Below are 20,694 nucleotides of genomic sequence, written 5' to 3'. Positions count from 1 at the left end.
GTGTAATTCTCTCTTTTCAGCAGCAGGAGGCGACATTTTCCAGCAATTTAAGATAAACACACATATGAACACTTTCCATCACTTCCCTTCTAAATATTCCCGAAATATGAATGTATTATCATATATATTGATCATCCTTAAGGGGGATTTTAGTGAAGGAATTACAACAAACTAAGCTACATTACTTCTGCTTGGAATACCCAACCCGTCAACATCAGACAGACTAAAAGTTGTAGTGAAGGCAATGTAAAAAAGATACTCTTAAATCAAAAATTGGGTGCCAGACAGGAGAATAATGCAGGATAATGGGGATCCTAAAAAATACCCTATACACAATGTATGTATAAATGCAGGATTATTGCAGATTTGGAGAGAGGTGGGGCAGTTACAAGGCATTATGGGAAGTGTGGGTTTTGAAGCTTTGCCAATTCATATGAACTAACAGTCAGGATTATCTCAGACTCTACTGCACTCATTCTGACCTTTCTTTTCTTTTCTTTTTTAAAAATATGTCTCCCATGAAAGTTCAACGTACTAAAAATCAGTGATCTAAATTTCAACAAACAGGTGAAGCTTCTTCTATCTCAGAACCATCTCCAAAATTAGGCATTTCCTCTCATCCTTTGACATATAAAGAAGATGAACTATAACTCCCTCTATTTAGGCATCTCTCAAGCTACAATCTCCCACTTACCACTGCTGTTATTAAAAAAGAAGAGAAGAAGAAACGAGACCACATCACCCTTGTTCTTGCATCCACTTCAATTTTAATAACTTCAAAGTTTAACAACAGAAATTGACACTTTATGACGATGTGACACAGGCTTTATTGACACTATATCACTTTAAATTCACACCCAATATGCCACAGTTGTACCATTTTTTTCCCTTTTATTGTAGCCTATGTAAAATAATAAAGCATTTGGCCAAGTGGCTGTTTTTTAACGACACACCCAGATTCATGTGGTGTTGAAAAAGTCCCTTTTTTCAGATTTAGGGAAGTGAGGAGTAGCACAATGTTTCCAGTCAGAAGGATTCACCACATATGAAACAAAGGCCACATTTAAGACACTTTGTCTCACTAAAACTCTTCTCTGTTTCTAGAGGAGAAGAGAGAGACTTGAACCTGCACCCGCTGCCCTCTGCATGGCCTTTTACAATCTAATCACAATGCAACGTCACTGTCTGCCAGCACAGATATGAAAACTGCTCCAGTGTTCTCTTAAATAAACGTTTTTTTGTCATGCATATAATGTTGAGAAATAGAAGTGCTGTAATATCATACAATGCTTGAAAAGATTGATATTAAGCTTGCAGCATGCAAACAATTGCTTAAGGTTGTGAACTTCATAAAAGGTCATGAATTCTTTTAGCTTATATAGTTAAAAAAAATACTGTATTAAGCACTAAATATGAAAACTTTTTATAAGAAAGTATGATCTATAAAATGGAGATTTAAAAAACAGATTCTATAAGTCACTATAGAAATATTTTAAGGACTATCTGATATTTTTGTGCCTGTATTTAATTGTGTTGCAGAAATGACACAATTTCATTTGAAACTTAAATATCTTTGTGTTGCTTTATGAACATATTTGCATTTAAAGCTCTCACTACAGAAACTTGTGTATTATTATTATTATTATTATTATTATTATTATTATTATTATTATTATTATTATTATTATTATTATTATTATTACTACCTGCCTGAACAACCATAGGCTCGGTCCTGATTGGTCAGGATTTATTTCCACACTACGTGATCTGTGCGCTGATTGGAGGATTCAGCTGTCTCCATGTTCAATCCCTGAGGGAAAAGTGAAGATGTCTCACTCTGCTGCTTTTTCTGGGCACTGAACAATATGAGCTAGTTAGAAAAATGACAAAATATAGCTCAATATAAAGAGTTATTAACTTTGATTTAGCAGTTTTGGTTAAACTGTTACAACCACAGTTCATATAAGAAGCACATTGGTGACTTTTATCATAGATATGTATTTTCTTTTACACAGCTAATTTCGTTTTCTGTATTCTTTAGAGTGTCCCTCCACTCAAAATTATGTTTCTCTTCATGTTCAGCTTCACTGTGCAGACTTTGCTCTGTTCCCCCCCCCCCCCCCCCCCCCCCCCCCCCCCCCCCATTAAAATCCAATTTTAAAGGGGCGAGCCTTAAAAAGAAAAGATGATTTGTGACATTTGGAAGGCAATTTTGGTCCAATATTCAATTTACACAAATGTGATGTGGAAACTTCAGTGTAGAAACACAGATAATAGACTTTAAAGTGAACTAGGAGACATCTTATGTCCAGCAGTCAAACTTCTGAAATTAAATATATTTGAGAGTGAAGAAGTAGATGCAATGTTATGGTTTTTAACAATATAATTATACTTTTTTGTGGAAAAGCTATATCAGACACACGATATTGTTCCAAGTACAGTATTTTTATACATCTTAATAGATCCTGTTTGGTAAAATGATCTCAGTTTTAAAATTACTAACCTAAATCTCTGCAATATTAATATTACTACCTGTGTATTTGTGAGTGCATTTGTATGTATGTGTACTTTTACATGTAATATTGCATGCTTCTATTTTTTCTTTTGTCATTTTTTATGACTTGTGAAGTGTACAGAGACTCTCTGGGTGATGTGCACTTTAAATAAATTGAAGTAGGTATTCTAACCACAAAACAGCTTGCACAGAATAAAATCATGACTACACTAAAAGTTTTTATCGGGGCAGTGCATGGAGCTGTAAAACACTTTAAATCACCTACTGCTGCAATTCTAGGATCAGACCTTTAGGGGGGCTCAGCTCCTAATGAGAAGTTGACATGCAATGCCCTGTAAGTGTTCAAACCCCCTTCTAAAATACTAATTTCACTGAATAACATAAATTAAAACAAGAAATATTAATACATAGTTGAGCGGTCTACTATAATAATAATAGAGAATAAACAATCACATATTTCTACAGATAGTTAATGAACCCTGAGGGAAAGACAAAATTAATGAGAGTACTATCCAAAATACATTAAACCTGTTGAGATAAAACCATTTGAACCTGCAGCATAAATGTTTGTCTTATCCCCATTTTAAAGGTGCTGAGAGCAAATGTAGGGGTGCTTGCTGTCTCTCCCATGCAGTCTCACATTGTGCATCCTCATTGGAGTGTGTCCTCTTGCTAAATCTACGATCTTTGCTCAGGTGGGTGTGTATGTTGGAGGATGGAGGGCGGTCACCACTGCTGCAGTCCCGTAGCGTAACTACAGCGCCTCTCCAGCTCCAGATACCGTCAGTGTGGCTGCGACCTGCTGCAGAAATAAAGCCCATCTTTATCCCCTTTCCACACACACTCACACACTGACACTTACACACAGGTGACACACACACCACTGGAGGACAGAGATGGCTGGAGCTGCCCCACCAAAGAGGCAGGACACTCGGAAGTTTTTCGAGAATCTGTCCGGAGAAGGAAAGTCCATCGCGGTGCTGACCAGCGGAGGAGATGCCCAAGGTAATGACTCAAGACTGGGAGTTCCATTATCGGACAGTGGGGCTTAGGCTACAAAAAATAAAAAAATATGCGCAAATATCACCTGCAAAGTGGTGCTAATACACAACAGAAACATTAACTTAAGTAATATCCAACTCGTGTTTACTGTCATTGCCTTTTTTAGCTGAAGTATAGCTTTAAATGCGTGTTTGTTTTTTACCCCTCGACGTTAATTTAAATCACTGTGCGTTACGTTAAGCTTGTTCAATTACGAGACATTTCCCTCCTCTGCTGCTGCTAAAGGAAGATGCTGTATAAATTACACTGCTACAATGTCGAGTTGATGTCAGTCGTCTAACAATTAGATTTAAAATGTAAAGATGTATAGAAAAGCTAGAGCTAGTAAATGAGTTGTCCGATAATGGATGTGCAGGCGCAGTATTGACAGTCACGCTCCTTTAGAGCAATTTAATTAACGTGCTGTTTTTAAAGCGAAGCGAGTTTCTGCAGAATAAAGACAAAAAGTTAAGTTTATTTTCCATTTTTCTTCATATTTTCTCCTTTATCTTTTTCAGACTCCAGCTTATAATTCATTGTAGGGGTTTTTAATATGGAGGTTACGCAACACTGAGGCTCCCATTCACACGCCTGTCACACATTTTACATGGATGGATGCTACAGATCTGACAACAGAGATACAACTGTATGCACTAATAGTAATAAACCAGCCCTGCTAAATAAACATTAAAACTATTTTATTAGGTGCTTTTGGATGATAAGGAAAGCTGCTCCAATATCAACAAGTGCACTATCATTCAGAAGACACCTCCCTTTATATATAAGGTGCTTCTTTCTTTAACATGCATCCTGCAGCACTGCAGACAGTATGGTGTGTGTGTGTGTGTTTCCTGCATAGGGGACCCAGGGTTGTTAGCATATATATATATATATATGTGTGTGTGTGTGCATACAAAGACTTTCAATTGTGCATAATTTAATAAACAACCTCATTGAATCATTGCTATAATATCTTTAGTACACAGTGGTTGAGTTAAATCAGTATGCAGGGACTCAGTTGTAGATCAATATTAGGGTTGGGCCGAGATTCTAGATCCAATATTTTGATATATTGAATTTGTGACAATATTGTACGGATGACTATTGGTGCTTTCACAAAATATACACAATTTATGCAAAACTTATGCACATATTTTTTTTATTAATAATCATCAGTAATGTAAATAAAATGAATAAGTGGGTAAAATCATATAATAAAGCAGCAAGAACAGAATTATATGTATGTTCAGAAAATTACATCAACTTTACACAATATGATATCTAAAATCTTAAGATGATATCTAGTCTTATATCACAATATCAATATAATATTAATATATCACCCAGCTCTACTCTATATTATGGATTATGTCTGTCTTACTTACTTATATGGCTGCTTATGTGTGCCCTCATAGTGTAGACTTAGTCCCTTAGTTAAAGCCAGCATCCTAAAATTCATAATCTGTTTGAATACAATCAAAAAACTTCTGAAACTGAGCACAGTAACAGTCATCAGCTTTACTTCCTTTTACTCACACAACGTCTTGCATCACGGGGAGGATGTGAGGAGGATCCCAAATCAAGCTGCGCAGCAAACAAGACGACACTTCCTTTCCAGACTCTCGCAGTAAAACCTCACGTAAAGCTTTTTCTTCTGCCTGTGCTTTAAATTTGAAAGGCGCGTTCCTCACTTCCAGTGCGCGCGTGTGTGTATGTCACTAACTTCACCGATCCTGCTGCTCTAGGGCTGAGTCGCCTACGTGAGGAGCAGCGTGTATGCAGTGATGTGGTAGTTGATGCAATGGAAAGGAATGTAATCCATAAAAAACACACACATTTAGATTATAGTATATTAATATAATGAAAAACACACATGGCCTGTCTCCATGGAGATGTATAATGTGTCCTCTGGGCTCAGATACTGATTTTATGCTATTTTTGTGTCACTTATAGGAGCTATTTAAAAGGTCATATAATGCTTCTGTCACATGCTGTTCACATACAGTCTTAATTACTGTATATTACTCTGCATTTATGACCTTTTTCTACCTTCACACATGTGCCATAGGAAGATTTACAATAGCTATTGTTAGCTTACAGGCTGTTACATAACACAGTCTTTCTATAGGCTGCTACTGATGTGCAGTGATACGTATTCCCCTGAGTCTCACTGCAGTATACAGCATCACATCACGTCGGCTCCCGTGTCTGACATTACGGCTCATTTGTGCCTTTTGGAGTAACGATGGATGCGTTTTTTTACTCCTGGCAGCATCTGAGATTAAATTAAGGCTACACCTTGAAGCGGTCGAGTCAGACATGCATTACCACTGCCCTCTTTTTACATTCATACCTACTGGCTGCTTGTTTGGGGTCAGGTTTCCTCATGTGCTCCTGAGATGCCACTAAATAAATCATTTTCCTTTATTTTTCTCATGAATGACTGTCTAGTTATTATCATTTTCTGGCATTTTAAGACAAAAAATGAGTCGATTAATTGCTCAAATAAATGAAAGATTAATCTATAACAGAAATAATTGTTAGCAGCAGCCCTAAAATACAGTATTTTACATCTTTCTTCCCAAGTTCTGTTATTATAACGTAATGTAATGTGATTTGATGAAAAATCCCCTTCAAATGTGTTTTAATCTATCAATCAATCAGACTTTATTTGCATAGCACTTTTTATACATGGCGATGTAACACAAAGTGCTTTACATATTCAGAACAAACAATCAAAAAAAGAGAAATCATTTAACATAGGAACTCATTTAAAACAGGAACTCATTAAAAATAGGAACTTAGGAAACTCAGGAAATGCTATCATAAAGAATAATAAAAAAATAATAATAATTTTAATGCCTAAAGAGAAATAAAAAATAAAACAAATTAGTTAAAAATTCCTGACTGAAGTTATCATAATTCATGCAGAAAGGGTTAATTAAAAAAAAAAAATAGCATTTGATGTTAGAATAAAAAGGAAAAATAATATAGAGTCAATTAAATACAAAAACATACAAATTAATAACGAGAACAACAAACTTATGTAAGAGACACTTTCACATTAGGGTCAAAGGTCACAGTGTTTTTGACAATCTCATTTTAAAGCCTTGAGTCAAATATATCAGGTTAAATGAAGAAAGCGTTGTGAAGTTACACACTTTAAAAAAACAAACTGTGAGTTGTGGAGGTTAGGAAGGAGAGAGAGAGCACAGATGACTAAGCATATCAGCCTGATGTGTTTAGTCACTGCAGCGGGCTCCAGGGGAAATAATGTTTCATGATTTGTGAATTATTGCAGGAGCTCAGCTGGAACATGAGACACACACACACACACACACACACACACACACACACACACACACACACACACACACACACACACACACACACACACAAACACACTTAGATCACCTTAGAGGACTCTGCATAGACTTACATTCATTTCCTGGAAACCTACCCTAACCCTAACCCATACTCACTGACCCAAAAATTACACGTTTGCCAATTCGGGACACTGCTTTCGCCCCCAATTGGACAAACTGTTCCAAATTAACCGGTCTTTAGTCTGAAATGTGTCCCGTAAAGTAGCGTATGACAGACATACACACTCTAACACACACACATATACATGAGGTAAGATATGAGATGCATCGCTGTATTATCTCCGTTATCCATCATCTCACCTCGTTACTATTTATTGCTTTTTGTTAACATGATTAAATCTAGCACTTTCTTTCTCGGTCTCTTAGCAACACTAGCTTAGCAACATCAGCTGGTGTTAGCATCCACATCCAGATGTGCTTACAGTGTATATCCTCAATGGTGAAAGAAGCCCCTCCTATCCCCTCAGTCTGTGCATCTATCCTGCGTTACAGTGTCGTTAACTACGTCACTGAGCTCAGTATTCATGGAAATGTGTGATTTCTTTAATTTTCTGAAGTAACAGAGTGCAGGATATACCCAAAACTAAACTAAATAAGATTGAAATGTAATACCTGGATCACATAATCCCCATTTAATCCCTCCAGAAAAAAGAGGTTTTATTCTCTAGACTGACAGTTTTAGGTGGAAAATCTCCATTTGGTAGCAGCTTCATTGTGTTACTCTCACATTTCTCTGACTGATTGATTCAATTCAGTTATTGTGTTTCTGATTCTGAGTAAAGACAGAAAACTATCCTTGTTTTGTTTTATAATGTGTTAAAAAATCTTAATAGAATCTGTTTAAAAAAAGACAGAAAGCTCCACATTGAAACTTTAAATAAAACACAAGACAATACAAGGATAGGACAGTATACAGAGTTAAAACATATACAGACATGCGTTCCAATACTTTCAAAAACAATTTTCATGACTTCATTTTTTAATTAATTTAACCAAACCGTGAATCTCTACATTAGCTTCCTTAACACAGCATACAAGGTGGGGACATTGTTAAAAACAAACATGTGACTAGTGCTTGTTCATCTGGGAAGCTTAAGCAGCTGTTGCTTTGCTGTAATTGGGCTTTTTTATATAGAGTGGAATACAATATGCTTTAACCCTTTGTAGGCCACCCCATGAAAGTGCTATTTAAAACAACATTTCTTTGCTTTTCCTACCTCTTTGAGGCCATGACAACATAAAACATGGATATTTTGTTCTCATTGACCCTAAATTTGATGTACAGACCTCTATAGACCTCATTTGTTCAAAACCAGGAATTGAGAAAATGCGAACATAATTCTCATGAAGCTACAAGGGGGAAGCACCAGAGGTAGAATAAAGATATCCAAATATAATAAAAGATTAATAAAATATAATAAATAAATAAATAATAAAGTAAATTCACTATAAAATAAAAGAACTGAGTTAAACCAGGAATGTGAGGTTTGGGGTATTTAAAGGAAAGCAAAGATAAGAAGAACATAAAATAATAAAACAAGGAAAAATGTGATAGTAAAACCAGACATGAATTATGATTATCCTCATTAAGAAAACATACAGACTTTTTAGTTTTCAGCTTTTTATGTGGTAAAAAAAAAAAAACCTAAAGTTGGTCAAATCCTCATTGTTGAATTTCTTGACTGGAGCACTCAGAGTATAATATTGTCATCAAAGAAAAAGTCACAACCGTTACACATTCTTCAGATGAGGGTCGATGAATGGGACGGGTTGTTAACAGGTTGTGGCGTGGGAGGAAATCTGGCGACAGAGAGAGAGGGAAAAAGAGAGAGAGAGAGAGTCGTGTTGGCAGTGATGGGCAGCGTGTGCGTGCTGCGCTGTGTTCGCTGCTTCACTGCACATTTTTTCCAGTTATATAATTGTATACAGTTGAAATGTGTGTGGTTGTAGGAAATTGGGATAATTCATATGGACGGAGATGTTTTTTTTACAATTTAGGATAATCAAAGGGATCATTTCTTCCTCACACTGTCTCCTATAACCTGGTTGTTGTTATTCTGAATGTGCTGAAACTAGGATATAATCAAAAGTTCCCACTTATATGTGAACACACTACATTAAAACTGACCAAAATTAAAGATGAAATACATTCGTTTTGATGTGTGCTCTAAATATCTCAATTTTTAAGTTTCTACAAGGTGAATCTTTAACAATACTGACATCACAATAACTACTTTTATTGGACAATATATTGTCCCAGAAATAATCGCGATAAACGATATTATTGTCTGAGAGGCGGGGGATGGGATTGGAGAGTTGGCGCTACTCTCCTGTAAAAACAAATTGTTTTAACCATTTCCTGATAATTTGCAGTTATATGACTGTTCATTTTTTAGGACATTGTACAGACAGTGTCATCTAATCATGTTTAAAAAATGGGACTTTGTTTAGTTGGTACATTTACATTAACATGTTTTTCTTAATTCTGAAACAACTCTTAATGAATTAGATCCTGAACGATTCTTTAACAGAAAGAAAAATGAATAAATCTTCAGTGTGTAGTGTTTAGGGTCAAACAATTTATTAGCTTAGTAGCATGGCTTCTTAAAAAAAAGCAACTGAACCACTTAAAGTACTTTTTTTCCTCCTTTTTCCCCCTCTAATTTGTACCAAATAGCACCACCCTTTCTGTAAATTGTCTAAAATTAACCTTTTAATACCTGCAAATGTGTATAAAATTAATTAAAGTTTTAAAGAACATCAACATTTTATAATATTTGGCTCTGTAAAATGTATTTTTCATGATTTCTTTGATCATTTATAGACTTAATTTATCACTAATTGAAAAACTAAATCCAGAGATGAACTGATTATAGTTGTTATTAGCAGCCAGTTTTTTTTGTTGCTGTGATTTCTAATTCATATATCATAGCTCCCATTTCTCATTTCTCGATGCACTTTAGCAAAATGTGAACAAGACAGCAGCAGGACGGAGCCTCTATCAGTCCGCTGTGCATCTAATATTAAGTGATGGTTTCCATCTTTGTCTCCTAATGTGAACCTGTTCAGTTTGTTCACCGCAGAGATTTGAGATTTGACAATCTTTTTTTCTAATTTCACTAAGTGCACCGACAGACAAACCCAAGAACCTCAAGGGGATTCCTGCTCTTCTCTCCTCCCCTCTCTCTCTCTCTCTCTCTCTCTCTCTCTCTCTCTCTCTCTCTCTCTCTCCCTCTCTCTCTCTCTATTTCGACCTTTCTACCTCTCCTGTCGTCTGCCAGACTGTCTGGCTTCTGTTTATGTGGTAATGTTCCTTATTTGTGTATATCTCTCTCTGTCGGTTAGTTTTTATTAAATGGTGCTACATTGAGAGTTGAATGGAAGCAGGAACACTGTTTTTTATGTTTATATTAGCTGAACCATCTGTGTCATGTACTGATGGTGAAGCGTGCCATAAAAACAATGATGTGAGCTTGTTTTCATTATTCTGAATTGAACAGCCTTTTCTTTATTTGCTATTTATATTTTACTGATGTGTAGGAAATGCACTTGATTTGCTTAGATAGCACAGTTAGATGCACACAGATATCAGAGTTATTTGTGCCATTGTGTAAAACATTCTCCTCACGTTGTCTTAAAGGTCAAAATCCTCAAAAGAGCAGTGAAATTACGTCATGCTTCCTGCTCAAACTGACTAAGACTGTAATTAACAATTATTTTGTATTACTAATTAATTATTACTAATTCATTTTCTCGGTTCATTGATTAGTGTGTAAGTGTCCATCACTCTTTCCCAAAGCCTGAGATGACAACCCAAAGATGTTCAGTTTACTGTCACAGAAGACTAAAGAAACCAGAGCTGCAATGATGCATCAGTTTAATTGATTAGTTGCCAAACTATTAACTTAATCACCAACTATTTTGATAGTAGATTAATCACTTTGAGTCATTTTTTAAAGTAAATAATACACACATTTTCAGATTCAAGCTTCTCAAATATGAATATTTTCTCTTTTCTTTAGTCTTGCTGTCACAGAAACTGAAAATCTTTGGGTTGTGTACTGTTCATCGAAGACAAAAGAAGATATTTAAAAACGTCAACTTGGGTTTTGGGAAACACTGATCACCATTTTCTGATATTTTATGGGCCAAACAAACAACTGATTAATCAAGAAAGTAATAAAAAAGATAGAATAGCATGCATAACATGTATGTAACAAAAGATCAGTGAGTTGTTCTATTGAACTTTTCCTGGAAACTGGAATGCACCATCAATCATGTTCATTATCATTAAAATGAGCACAACAAAGAGCTTCCTTGTAATAAACAATCACACATAACTTTATTTTTAACAAGATGCCCTCCATTCAGTATCACTGTGGTGGGACTCAAACCTTATCTTGAAGCATCAGCAGCTTCCCTTTGATAAAGACACAGCCATCACACACCTTAATGGTTTAACGACTCTGGTGGGACTCGAACCCACAACCTTTGAATCACATCTCAAGTGCTTGACTAGAAGTCCAATGCGCTATCCGTTGCGCCACAGAGCCGACTGCTTGGGTTATATGCTGTGAAACATAGGCAACTGGTTCATGCACACAACTGATCACATTTAAAGTAAGGGAAGGAACCACCAGCATTTAAAGGACACTCACACGTATATATGTTTTTAACAAGACACAACCTGCTAAATGTCGACTCTGGTGGGACTCGAACCCACAACCTTTGAATCACATCTCAAGTGCTTGACTAGAAGTCCAACGCGCTATCCGTTGTGCCACAGAGCCTGTTGCATAGGTTAGCGGGAGCCCTGAAAGAAACAATAAGATATTAATTTGTATTTTATTCATTTTTGAGGCTGGAACCAGACAATGTTTTTGTATTTGTTTCTTAAGAAATGACTAAAAATGATTAATTCATTTTCAGAACAGTTATTTAGTAATTTTCTATTCCTCCTCTAATCTATTACTGCATTGTTTAGTGGTGTTACATTCTTCAGGTTTCCACTTGTTTGCAACACATCACGATGGACTTGAGAACGCTTACTGAGATAGATTGCGGACATGAGAACGCTTAAACGATTGCTTGTTTCCACGACAACCACTAACCCTCCTCCCCTCTTTTTTCCAGGTATGAATGCAGCGGTCCGGGCGGTCGTCCGAATGGGCATCTACGTGGGAGCGAAGGTCTACTTCATCCACGAGGTGAGACGTGAGTCATGACTCAGACTCCAGTCGTAGCCTCAGGAGAGTCTGCAGTCGCTGCCACACTCTGGACAGTGAGCTAAACTAGTTCTGACGGCTCTTTCTTATAATGTTATGAATGTCTTTGAGCGAGCCAGCAGCACTCACAGACCAAACACTAAACTCTATTTAGTAGCAGACTCATAAATTCTTGCAAAATAATAAAAAGTCTAAAAAATAATCCAAATGAAAGGCATTAAAAACTGTTTTAAATCAACCTTTAAGATTAAATTCAAATAACTTTAATGCATTTAAACATACAATATGCATGAAAAGCTTATAAAATGTGTGCTTTTGTGTACAGGTTTGCAAAGATAGTTATTAAATTAAAACAATGAATCCCTCTTTCCTATATATCTGAGATGAGATATTGGATATTGAGCATCTGAGACTATATGTGCAGTTTGAATGGACATAATGTCGATGATGGCAGTGACGGAGGCGATAGAGACGATCTGGTCTGGCTGATATAATTGGATTACCAGAGGCAGCCTTCATCCTTCACTGACTGCACGGTCATCCCAATGAGCCTCGAACGAACACACAAACATGGAGTAATGACAGCTGAGTGCCGTGATGTTTTTGTTTTGTTCAGGGCTCCAGGTGATGGTTGGGATTAACATACACACACTCCAACTATAAAAGCCATAAAGAGGATAACTTGAGGGAAGGCTCAGTGAATAGAAGTGAAAAAATATTATCTTAGTTATCAAAAAGAGATCATATAGAATAGACTAAATGTATGTGATTTGGTTAAATTGTGAAAGATACATTAGTTTTTCCAAGGGTTTTGTTTTTATTGTTTGTCCCACTTTTCCCAGAGTCAATCAATCAATTTATCAATCAAACTTTATTTATAAAGCCGCTTTCATACAGGTTAATGTAGTTCAAAGTGCTTCATAGTTGATTGACAAGCTGATAATAAGACAAAAAGTACAAAAACAAAGAACAAAATACAAAGAAAAAGAAAAAGAAAAAAATTTGACAAGATTGATATTGAAAATAATGATACAAATATATATTTTTAATTATATAAAGTAAAATATATAAATAAATAGATACAAATAAGAGAGAATAAAGGAAAACAAAATTATTAAAATTTAAGAGCTAAAAAAACTAGGTTAAAATAGATTAAAAAGACAAAACAAAAGAAAAAATGAAATTAAAGTGATAAAGTTTAATAAAAGTGAGAATAAAACTAGGTTTAAAAAAAGAGAGATTAAACAAGCCAGAAACTAATACATTAACTGTTCAAGGTCTAATTTTACCAGACATGTCATTACGGATACATATTTTTGTTTAGTTTTTGACTTCATATTTATTCAAATAAAAATCATGATCTCATAGGCATCGAGGAATTGAGTTAAATTAAATAATACATTTTTCTGAGCTTCATCTGAATCCCTGCAACAAATATTAACTGACAGTGATCGTGATAGTTGATTGTCTTTTATGAAGAAAAAAAAAGCAATAAACCACTGACTGTAACTTTATAAATGAAGCTATTTTCAGCTTTCTTCTGCTAAGTATCACTCTAAAGTAATATTTGGATTTTTTATAAATGTCATGAATGACCCATTGAACTTCTGCCATGTGTGTTTCTCCTCTCAGGGCTACCAGGGGATGGTGGATGGTGGAGACAACATCAAGGAGGCGACGTGGGAAAGCGTATCCAGCATGCTGCAAGTGGTGAGCAGAGCTTTCTGTTGCTGTTACTGTTTCTGCTGCTGCACAATTAAATGATATGTGTGTCGATCTTCTGTATTTTTATTGTATTGTCAAAACAATTGCATGTGCAAAACCAAACCAACACTGTATTGATTTACTTCAAAGTATTTTATGTGTATCCTAAGCCTCATTTATCTTGTTACTCTGTGCTGTAGACCTAGTTATTTTAAATAAAACATCAATGAGCCACACTTGGCATGTTCCTTAGCCAAATAATTAAATTTTTATTAGTGTAAAATTACTTTACAGTTCATTCAGTGTGACTAGACTTAATTCTGTGTCAATGAAGTGATCATTACAGGACAGTTTAGCACCGTGGGATGCCCATTTTTGTAAATGCTTTGTGACAGAGGAGCTCAGCAGTGGCAGTGGTGGTGCCAGCGCAGTGGAATATCTGCTGTGTTGTGGAAATAAGTGGCAAGAGTGATGATCAATGCGAGTGACTCAGCAACAAAGCTTTTAGATGTGAGCCAAATCGAGTCTGTGATTGAATTAGACCTTTTATACTGTCGGTTATTATTAGTGTTTCATTGTTTTCATGTTTTTACATTTGAGATACTCTTTTAGAAAGTGGATTTTGTTCAGTGAAACAGTGGAAAATGTTTAATCTTGTAGATCAGTGACATTATAAATAACCAGTAATGTTAAGAGGCTTATTGCCCTAAAAAAATGAATGCAACATAATTGCCATGACATTGCCATGAATAAGAGATTAAAGTATGATAGTAGCTCAAGAAATTAGGAAGGATTTTGTTGTTAAAAGTCGTTTTTGTTTGCCGCAGGGTGGGACAGTCATTGGCAGCGCCCGCTGTAAAGAGTTTCGCACCCACGAGGGCCGTTTGAAGGCTGCACACAACCTGGTTCAGAGGGGCATCACCAACCTGTGTGTGATTGGTGGAGACGGCAGCTTGACCGGCGCCAACCTCTTCAGAGAGGAGTGGAGCGGCCTGTTGGATGAGCTTCTGCAGCAAGGTGATGGTTTACTACACGGCTTTCATTTGATTTAACATACTGTAACACTGTTTTGGTTTAAAGAGCTTGATAACAAGTTAATTATACTTCACAATGATGTAGATTGTTTGCTGTTGCCTCTTCTTTTTAATTCCAACGCAGAAAATCTTCCCCTCTCTCTTTTGTTCTCCAGGTCTGATTAATGAGGAGGCAGTCCGCAGTAACTCTGTGCTCCACATTGTCGGCATGGTCGGCTCCATCGACAACGATTTCTGCGGCACCGACATGACCATCGGCACCGACTCGGCCCTGCACCGCATCATCGAAGTGGTTGACGCCATCATGACCACCGCTCAGAGGTGAATGCAAAGCTGCGATTACAAGAAATGAGATGTACAAAGCAAGATATAACAAGAAAAAATCAAGGCGTGAAAAAACAAAAGTCGTAACGCTACAAGAAAATTGTGTTAGGACACAACAAGACAGAGTGTGACAGAAATATGAGAAAATTATGACTTGAGAAGACAGAATGTAGAAAAACAAGACTTGAAAAACATGTTACAAGGTATTTTTTTATGAGATGTAAGAAAAAAGTAGTTAAAGACAATTTGACAAAGATTTAATAACAGGAAAACAGATTAGATATGTTAAGATAAGATAACGTTACAGGTACATCTATCTGGTGGTACCAGGGTCTCTAACCCTTTAGATATGGTTGTATTTTGGTGAATTTCTCATGCACTGACTTGTTTCAACAGCTCAGTCTGCTGGGTTTTACTGATAAGTGCTTTCTCTTGTTTCCTTCTTTTCTTTTTTTTTCTATTTCCAGCCACCAGAGGACATTTGTGCTGGAGGTGATGGGCCGGCACTGTGGGTAAGAACTTCACTTTGAGTTTATCGTGAGATATAAACACAATACACCTACAGCTATAACAAAATGTGTATGAGCTTAAAATTAAATGTGCTATTCACATACTCAGTGGTGTTTCAATAGCCAAACAAACTATGCTTGTAAAAATAATACCAGTCAAAACCATTTCAAACATCTATTTTAAAATTGAAGCACCTGCAGCTTCTTTGTACTAGGCTCTTGCGAATAAATATAAATAATATACATGTGTTTAAAGTATATGCATGTATGTGTTTGGGCAGATACCTGGCTTTGGTCAGTGCTCTGGCATGTGGAGCAGACTGGGTGTTTATCCCTGAGATGCCTCCTGAAGATGGCTGGGAGGACAGCATGTGTCAGAAACTATCTGAGGTAACGCACACCACACAGTACTTTAACACTCACTCTTAAGGGTCTGTTTGATATAATATATATGCATAACATTTATGTAACAAAAGATCAGTGAGTTGTTCTATTTAACTTTTCCTGAAACTGGAATGCACCATCAATTAATGTTCATTATCATTAAAGTGAGCACAACAAAGAGCTTGCTTGTAATAAACAATCACACATAACTTGTCTTGAAGCATCCGAAGCTTCCCTTTGATAAAGACACAGCCTTAATGGTTTAACGACTCTGGTGGGACTCTAACCCACAACTGCTTGACTAGAAGTGCAACGACTTATGCTGCAAAACATAGGCAACTTTCTAACCCAAATTTCAAGTAGGAAATTGAAGCACCTGCAGCTTCTTTGTAATTGGCTCTCGCAAAGATCGTTTTTTTTTCTTTTTATGAGAAAGCACTCTGAACAACATCAACTTTGGTGGGACTCAAATACACGATCTTTAGAATTATGCCGGAATCACACCGAAGAGCGGCGAGTTGCCATGCAATCTCTATGTAAACTCATGGCGGCCGCACTTCTACGACGTAGAGAATTCCTGGCAACTCGCCGTATGCCGCTTTTCAGTGTGTTCCCGGTGTTACACCTGAAGTGTGAGACGAGATCTGCAATGCACTATTCAAGATAAACCCTCCTAAATATCGACTCTGGTGGGACTCGAACCCACAACCTTTGAATTGCATCTCGAGTGCTTGACTAGAAGTCCAACGCGCTATCCATTGCGCCACAGAGCCTGTTGTATGATTATGTTCTGTAAAACATAGGCAACTTGAATATAAACACAAGCTTGAGCACCAACAACTTAAGAAACGGCTTTGTAAAAAAGACTCACACAGATTTGTGGTTTGAACAATACAATACGTCGACTCTGGTGGGACTCGAACCCACAACCTTTGAATGGCATCTCGAGTGCTTGACTAGAAGTCCAACGCGCTATCCATTGCGCCACAGAGCCTGTTGCATAGGTTATATGCCTTAAAAGATAGGCAACTTGACTATTAACACCAGTGATTCAATTTAATGTTTTAAACTGAAGCCCCAACAACTTAAGAAAGACTCACACAGATTTGTGTTTTTAACAATACAAATCTTAGTAAACATCGACTCTGGTGGGACTCGAACTCACAACCTTTGGATCACGTCTCAAGTGCTTGACTAGAAGTGCAACGACTTATGCTGCAAAACATAGGCAACTTTCTAACCCAAATTTCAAGTAGGAAATTGAAGCACCTGCAGCTTCTTTGTAATTGGCTCTCGCAAAGATCGTTTATTTTTTATTTTTATGAGAAAGCACTCTGAACAACATCAACTTTGGTGGGACTCAAATACATGATCTTTGAATTACGCCGGGATCACACCGAAGAGCGGCGGATTGCCATGCAATCTCTATGTAAACTCATGGCGGCCGCACTTCTACGACGTAGAGAATGCATGGCAACTCGCCGCATGCCGCTTTTCAGTGTGTTCCCGGTGTTACACCTGAAGTGTGAGACGAGACCTGCAATGCACTATTCAAGATAAACCCTCCTAAATATCGACTCTGGTGGGACTCGAACCCACAACCTTTGAATTGCATCTCGAATACTTGACTAGAAGTCCAACGCGCTATCCATTGCGCCACAGAGCCTGTTGTATGATTATGTTCTGTAAAACATAGGCAACTTGACTATAAACACAAGCTTGAGCACCAACAACTTAAGAAACGGCTTTGTAAAAAAGACTCACACAGATTTGTGGTTTGAACAATACAATACGTCGACTCTGGTGGGACTCGAACCCACAACCTTTGAATGGCATCTCGAGTGCTTGACTAGAAGTCCAACGCGCTATCCATTGCGCCACAGAGCCTGTTGCATAGGTTATATGCCGTAAAAGATAGGCAACTTGACTATTAACACCAGTGATTCAATTTAATGTTTTAAACTGAATCCCAAACAACTTAAGAAAGACTCACACAGATTTGTGTTTTGAACAATACAAACCTTAGTAAACATCGACTCTGGTGGGACTCGAACTCACAACCTTTGGATCACGTCTCAAGTGCTTGACTAGAAGTGCAACGACTTATGCTGCAAAACATAGGCAACTTTCTAACCCAAATTTCAAGTAGGAAATTGAAGCACCTGCAGCTTCTTTGTAATTGGCTCTCGCAAAGATCGTTTTTTTTTCTTTTTATGAAAAAGCACTCTGAACAACATCAACTTTGGTGGGACTCAAATACACGATCTTTGAATTATGCCGGGATCACACCGAAGAGCGGCGAGTTGCCATGCAATCTCTATGTAAACTCATGGCGGCCGCACTTCTACGACGTAGAGAATGCATGGCAACTCGCCGCATGCCGCTTTTCAGTGTGTTCCCGGTGTTACACCTGAAGTGTGAGACGAGATCTGCAATGCACCATTCAAGATAAACCCTCCTAAATATCGACTCTGGTGGGACTCGAACCCACAACCTTTGAATTGCATCTCGAGTGCTTGACTAGAAGTCCAACGCGCTATCCATTGCGCCACAGAGCCTGTTGTATGATTATGTTCTGTAAAACATAGGCAACTTGACTATAAACACAAGCTTGAGCACCAACAACTTAAGAAACGGCTTTGTAAAAAAGACTCACACAGATTTGTGGTTTGAACAACACAATACGTCGACTCTGGTGGGACTCGAACCCACAACCTTTGAATGGCATCTCGAGTGCTTGACTAGAAGTCCAACGCGCTATCCATTGCGCCACAGAGCCTGTTGCATAGGTTATATGCCGTAAAAGATAGGCAACTTGACTATTAACACCAGTGATTCAATTTAATGTTTTAAACTGAAGCCCCAACAACTTAAGAAAGACTCACACAGATTTGTGTTTTGAACAATACAAACCTTAGTAAACATCGACTCTGGTGGGACTCGAACTCACAACCTTTGGATCACGTCTCAAGTGCTTGACTAGAAGTGCAACGACTTATGCTGCAAAACATAGGCAACTTTCTAACCCAAATTTCAAGTAGGAAATTGAAGCAACTGCAGCTTCTTTGTAATTGGCTCTCGCAAAGATCGTTTTTTTTTTTCTTTTTATGAGAAAGCACTCTGAACAACATCAACTTTGGTGGGACTCAAATACACGATCTTTGAATTATGCCGGGATCACACCGAAGAGCGGCGAGTTGCCATGCAATCTCTATGTAAACTCATGGCGGCCGCACTTCTACGACGTAGAGAATGCATGGCAACTCGCCGCATGCCGCTTTTCAGTGTGTTCCCGGTGTTACACCTGAAGTGTGAGACGAGATCTGCAATGCACCATTCAAGATAAACCCTCCTAAATATCGACTCTGGTGGGACTCGAACCCACAACCTTTGAATTGCATCTCGAGTGCTTGACTAGAAGTCCAACGCGCTATCCATTGCGCCACAGAGCCTGTTGTATGATTATGTTCTGTAAAACATAGGCAACTTGACTATAAACACAAGCTTGAGCACCAACAACTTAAGAAACGGCTTTGTAAAAAAGGCTCACACAGATTTCTGGTGTGAACAATACAATACTTCGACTCCGGTGGGACTCGAACCCACAACCTTTGAATGGCATCTCGAGTGCTTGACTAGAAGTCCAACGCGCTATCCATTGCGCCACAGAGCCTGTTGCATAGGTTATATGCCGTAAAAGATAGGCAACTTGACTATTAACACCAGTGATTCAATTTAATGTTTTAAACTGAAGCCCCAACAACTTAAGAAAGACTCACACAGATTTGTGTTTTTAATAATACAAACCTTAGTAAACATCGACTCTGGTGGGACTCGAACTCACAACCTTTGGATCACGTCTCAAGTGCTTGACTAGAAGTGCAACGACTTATGCTGCAAAACATAGGCAACTTTCTAACCCAAATTTCAAGTAGGAAATTGAAGCAACTGCAGCTTCTTTGTAATTGGCTCTCGCAAAGATCGTTTTTTTTTTCTTTTTATGAGAAAGCACTCTGAACAACATCAACTTTGGTGGGACTCAAATACACGATCTTTGAATTACGCCGGGATCACACCGAAGAGCGGCGGATTGCCATGCAATCTCTATGTAAACTCATGGCGGTCGCACTTCTACGACGTAGAGAATGCATGGCAACTCGCCGCATGCCGCTTTTCAGTGTGTTACACCTGAAGTGTGAAGACGAGATCTGCAATGCACTATTCAAGATAAACCCTCCTAAATATCGACTCTGGTGGGACTCGAACCCACAACCTTTGAATTGCATCTCGAGTGCTTGACTAGAAGTCCAACGCGCTATCCATTGCGCCACAGAGCCCGTTGTATGATTATGTTCTGTAAAAGATAGGCAACTTGACTATAAACACAAGCTTGAGCACCAACAACTTAAGAAACGGCTTTGTAAAAAAGACTCACACAGATTTGTGGTTTGAACAATACAATACGTCGACTCTGGTGGGACTCGAACCCACAACCTTTGAATGGCATCTCGAGTGCTTGACTAGAAGTCCAACGCGCTATCCATTGCGCCACAGAGCCTGTTGCATAGGTTA

The 20,694-nt window shown here is 37.7% G+C and overlaps 1 protein-coding gene and 12 non-coding genes across 14 annotated transcripts in view; 1 reads left to right on the top strand and 12 right to left on the bottom strand.

The window, feature by feature from the left end:
- Positions 1–3,375: 3,375 nt before the first annotated feature.
- LOC133990016 (ATP-dependent 6-phosphofructokinase, platelet type-like) overlaps positions 3,376–20,694 on the top strand; it is a 52,318-nt gene continuing 34,999 nt past the window's right edge. For both annotated transcript variants that reach the window (XM_062428190.1, XM_062428191.1), the window contains exons 1-7: positions 3,376–3,520; positions 12,076–12,149; positions 13,800–13,877; positions 14,699–14,888; positions 15,061–15,226; positions 15,697–15,741; positions 16,020–16,128. In XM_062428190.1, the coding sequence (XP_062284174.1) occupies positions 3,412–3,520; positions 12,076–12,149; positions 13,800–13,877; positions 14,699–14,888; positions 15,061–15,226; positions 15,697–15,741; positions 16,020–16,128 (771 nt within the window). In that variant the 5' untranslated portion in view covers positions 3,376–3,411. The remainder of the gene's footprint in view (positions 3,521–12,075; positions 12,150–13,799; positions 13,878–14,698; positions 14,889–15,060; positions 15,227–15,696; positions 15,742–16,019; positions 16,129–20,694) is intronic.
- trnar-ucu (transfer RNA arginine (anticodon UCU)) lies at positions 11,404–11,495 on the bottom strand. The gene is given in 2 exon segments: positions 11,404–11,439; positions 11,459–11,495. It is a non-coding gene; the product is annotated as a tRNA-Arg (tRNA).
- trnar-ucu (transfer RNA arginine (anticodon UCU)) lies at positions 11,641–11,732 on the bottom strand. Its single transcript is given in 2 exon segments — positions 11,641–11,676; positions 11,696–11,732. It is a non-coding gene; the product is annotated as a tRNA-Arg (tRNA).
- On the bottom strand, positions 16,804–16,895 carry trnar-ucu (transfer RNA arginine (anticodon UCU)). The gene is given in 2 exon segments: positions 16,804–16,839; positions 16,859–16,895. It is a non-coding gene; the product is annotated as a tRNA-Arg (tRNA).
- On the bottom strand, positions 17,025–17,116 carry trnar-ucu (transfer RNA arginine (anticodon UCU)). Its single transcript is given in 2 exon segments — positions 17,025–17,060; positions 17,080–17,116. It is a non-coding gene; the product is annotated as a tRNA-Arg (tRNA).
- Positions 17,697–17,788, bottom strand: trnar-ucu (transfer RNA arginine (anticodon UCU)). Its single transcript is given in 2 exon segments — positions 17,697–17,732; positions 17,752–17,788. It is a non-coding gene; the product is annotated as a tRNA-Arg (tRNA).
- Positions 17,918–18,009, bottom strand: trnar-ucu (transfer RNA arginine (anticodon UCU)). Its single transcript is given in 2 exon segments — positions 17,918–17,953; positions 17,973–18,009. It is a non-coding gene; the product is annotated as a tRNA-Arg (tRNA).
- trnar-ucu (transfer RNA arginine (anticodon UCU)) lies at positions 18,589–18,680 on the bottom strand. The gene is given in 2 exon segments: positions 18,589–18,624; positions 18,644–18,680. It is a non-coding gene; the product is annotated as a tRNA-Arg (tRNA).
- On the bottom strand, positions 18,810–18,901 carry trnar-ucu (transfer RNA arginine (anticodon UCU)). The gene is given in 2 exon segments: positions 18,810–18,845; positions 18,865–18,901. It is a non-coding gene; the product is annotated as a tRNA-Arg (tRNA).
- trnar-ucu (transfer RNA arginine (anticodon UCU)) lies at positions 19,483–19,574 on the bottom strand. Its single transcript is given in 2 exon segments — positions 19,483–19,518; positions 19,538–19,574. It is a non-coding gene; the product is annotated as a tRNA-Arg (tRNA).
- trnar-ucu (transfer RNA arginine (anticodon UCU)) lies at positions 19,704–19,795 on the bottom strand. Its single transcript is given in 2 exon segments — positions 19,704–19,739; positions 19,759–19,795. It is a non-coding gene; the product is annotated as a tRNA-Arg (tRNA).
- Positions 20,368–20,459, bottom strand: trnar-ucu (transfer RNA arginine (anticodon UCU)). Its single transcript is given in 2 exon segments — positions 20,368–20,403; positions 20,423–20,459. It is a non-coding gene; the product is annotated as a tRNA-Arg (tRNA).
- Positions 20,589–20,680, bottom strand: trnar-ucu (transfer RNA arginine (anticodon UCU)). Its single transcript is given in 2 exon segments — positions 20,589–20,624; positions 20,644–20,680. It is a non-coding gene; the product is annotated as a tRNA-Arg (tRNA).

This window comes from Scomber scombrus, chromosome 11 (genome assembly GCF_963691925.1).
Source record: "Scomber scombrus chromosome 11, fScoSco1.1, whole genome shotgun sequence".
In the NCBI taxonomy this organism is placed as follows: Eukaryota; Metazoa; Chordata; class Actinopteri; order Scombriformes; family Scombridae; genus Scomber; species Scomber scombrus.
This window is presented reverse-complemented; position numbering and strand designations above follow the sequence as displayed.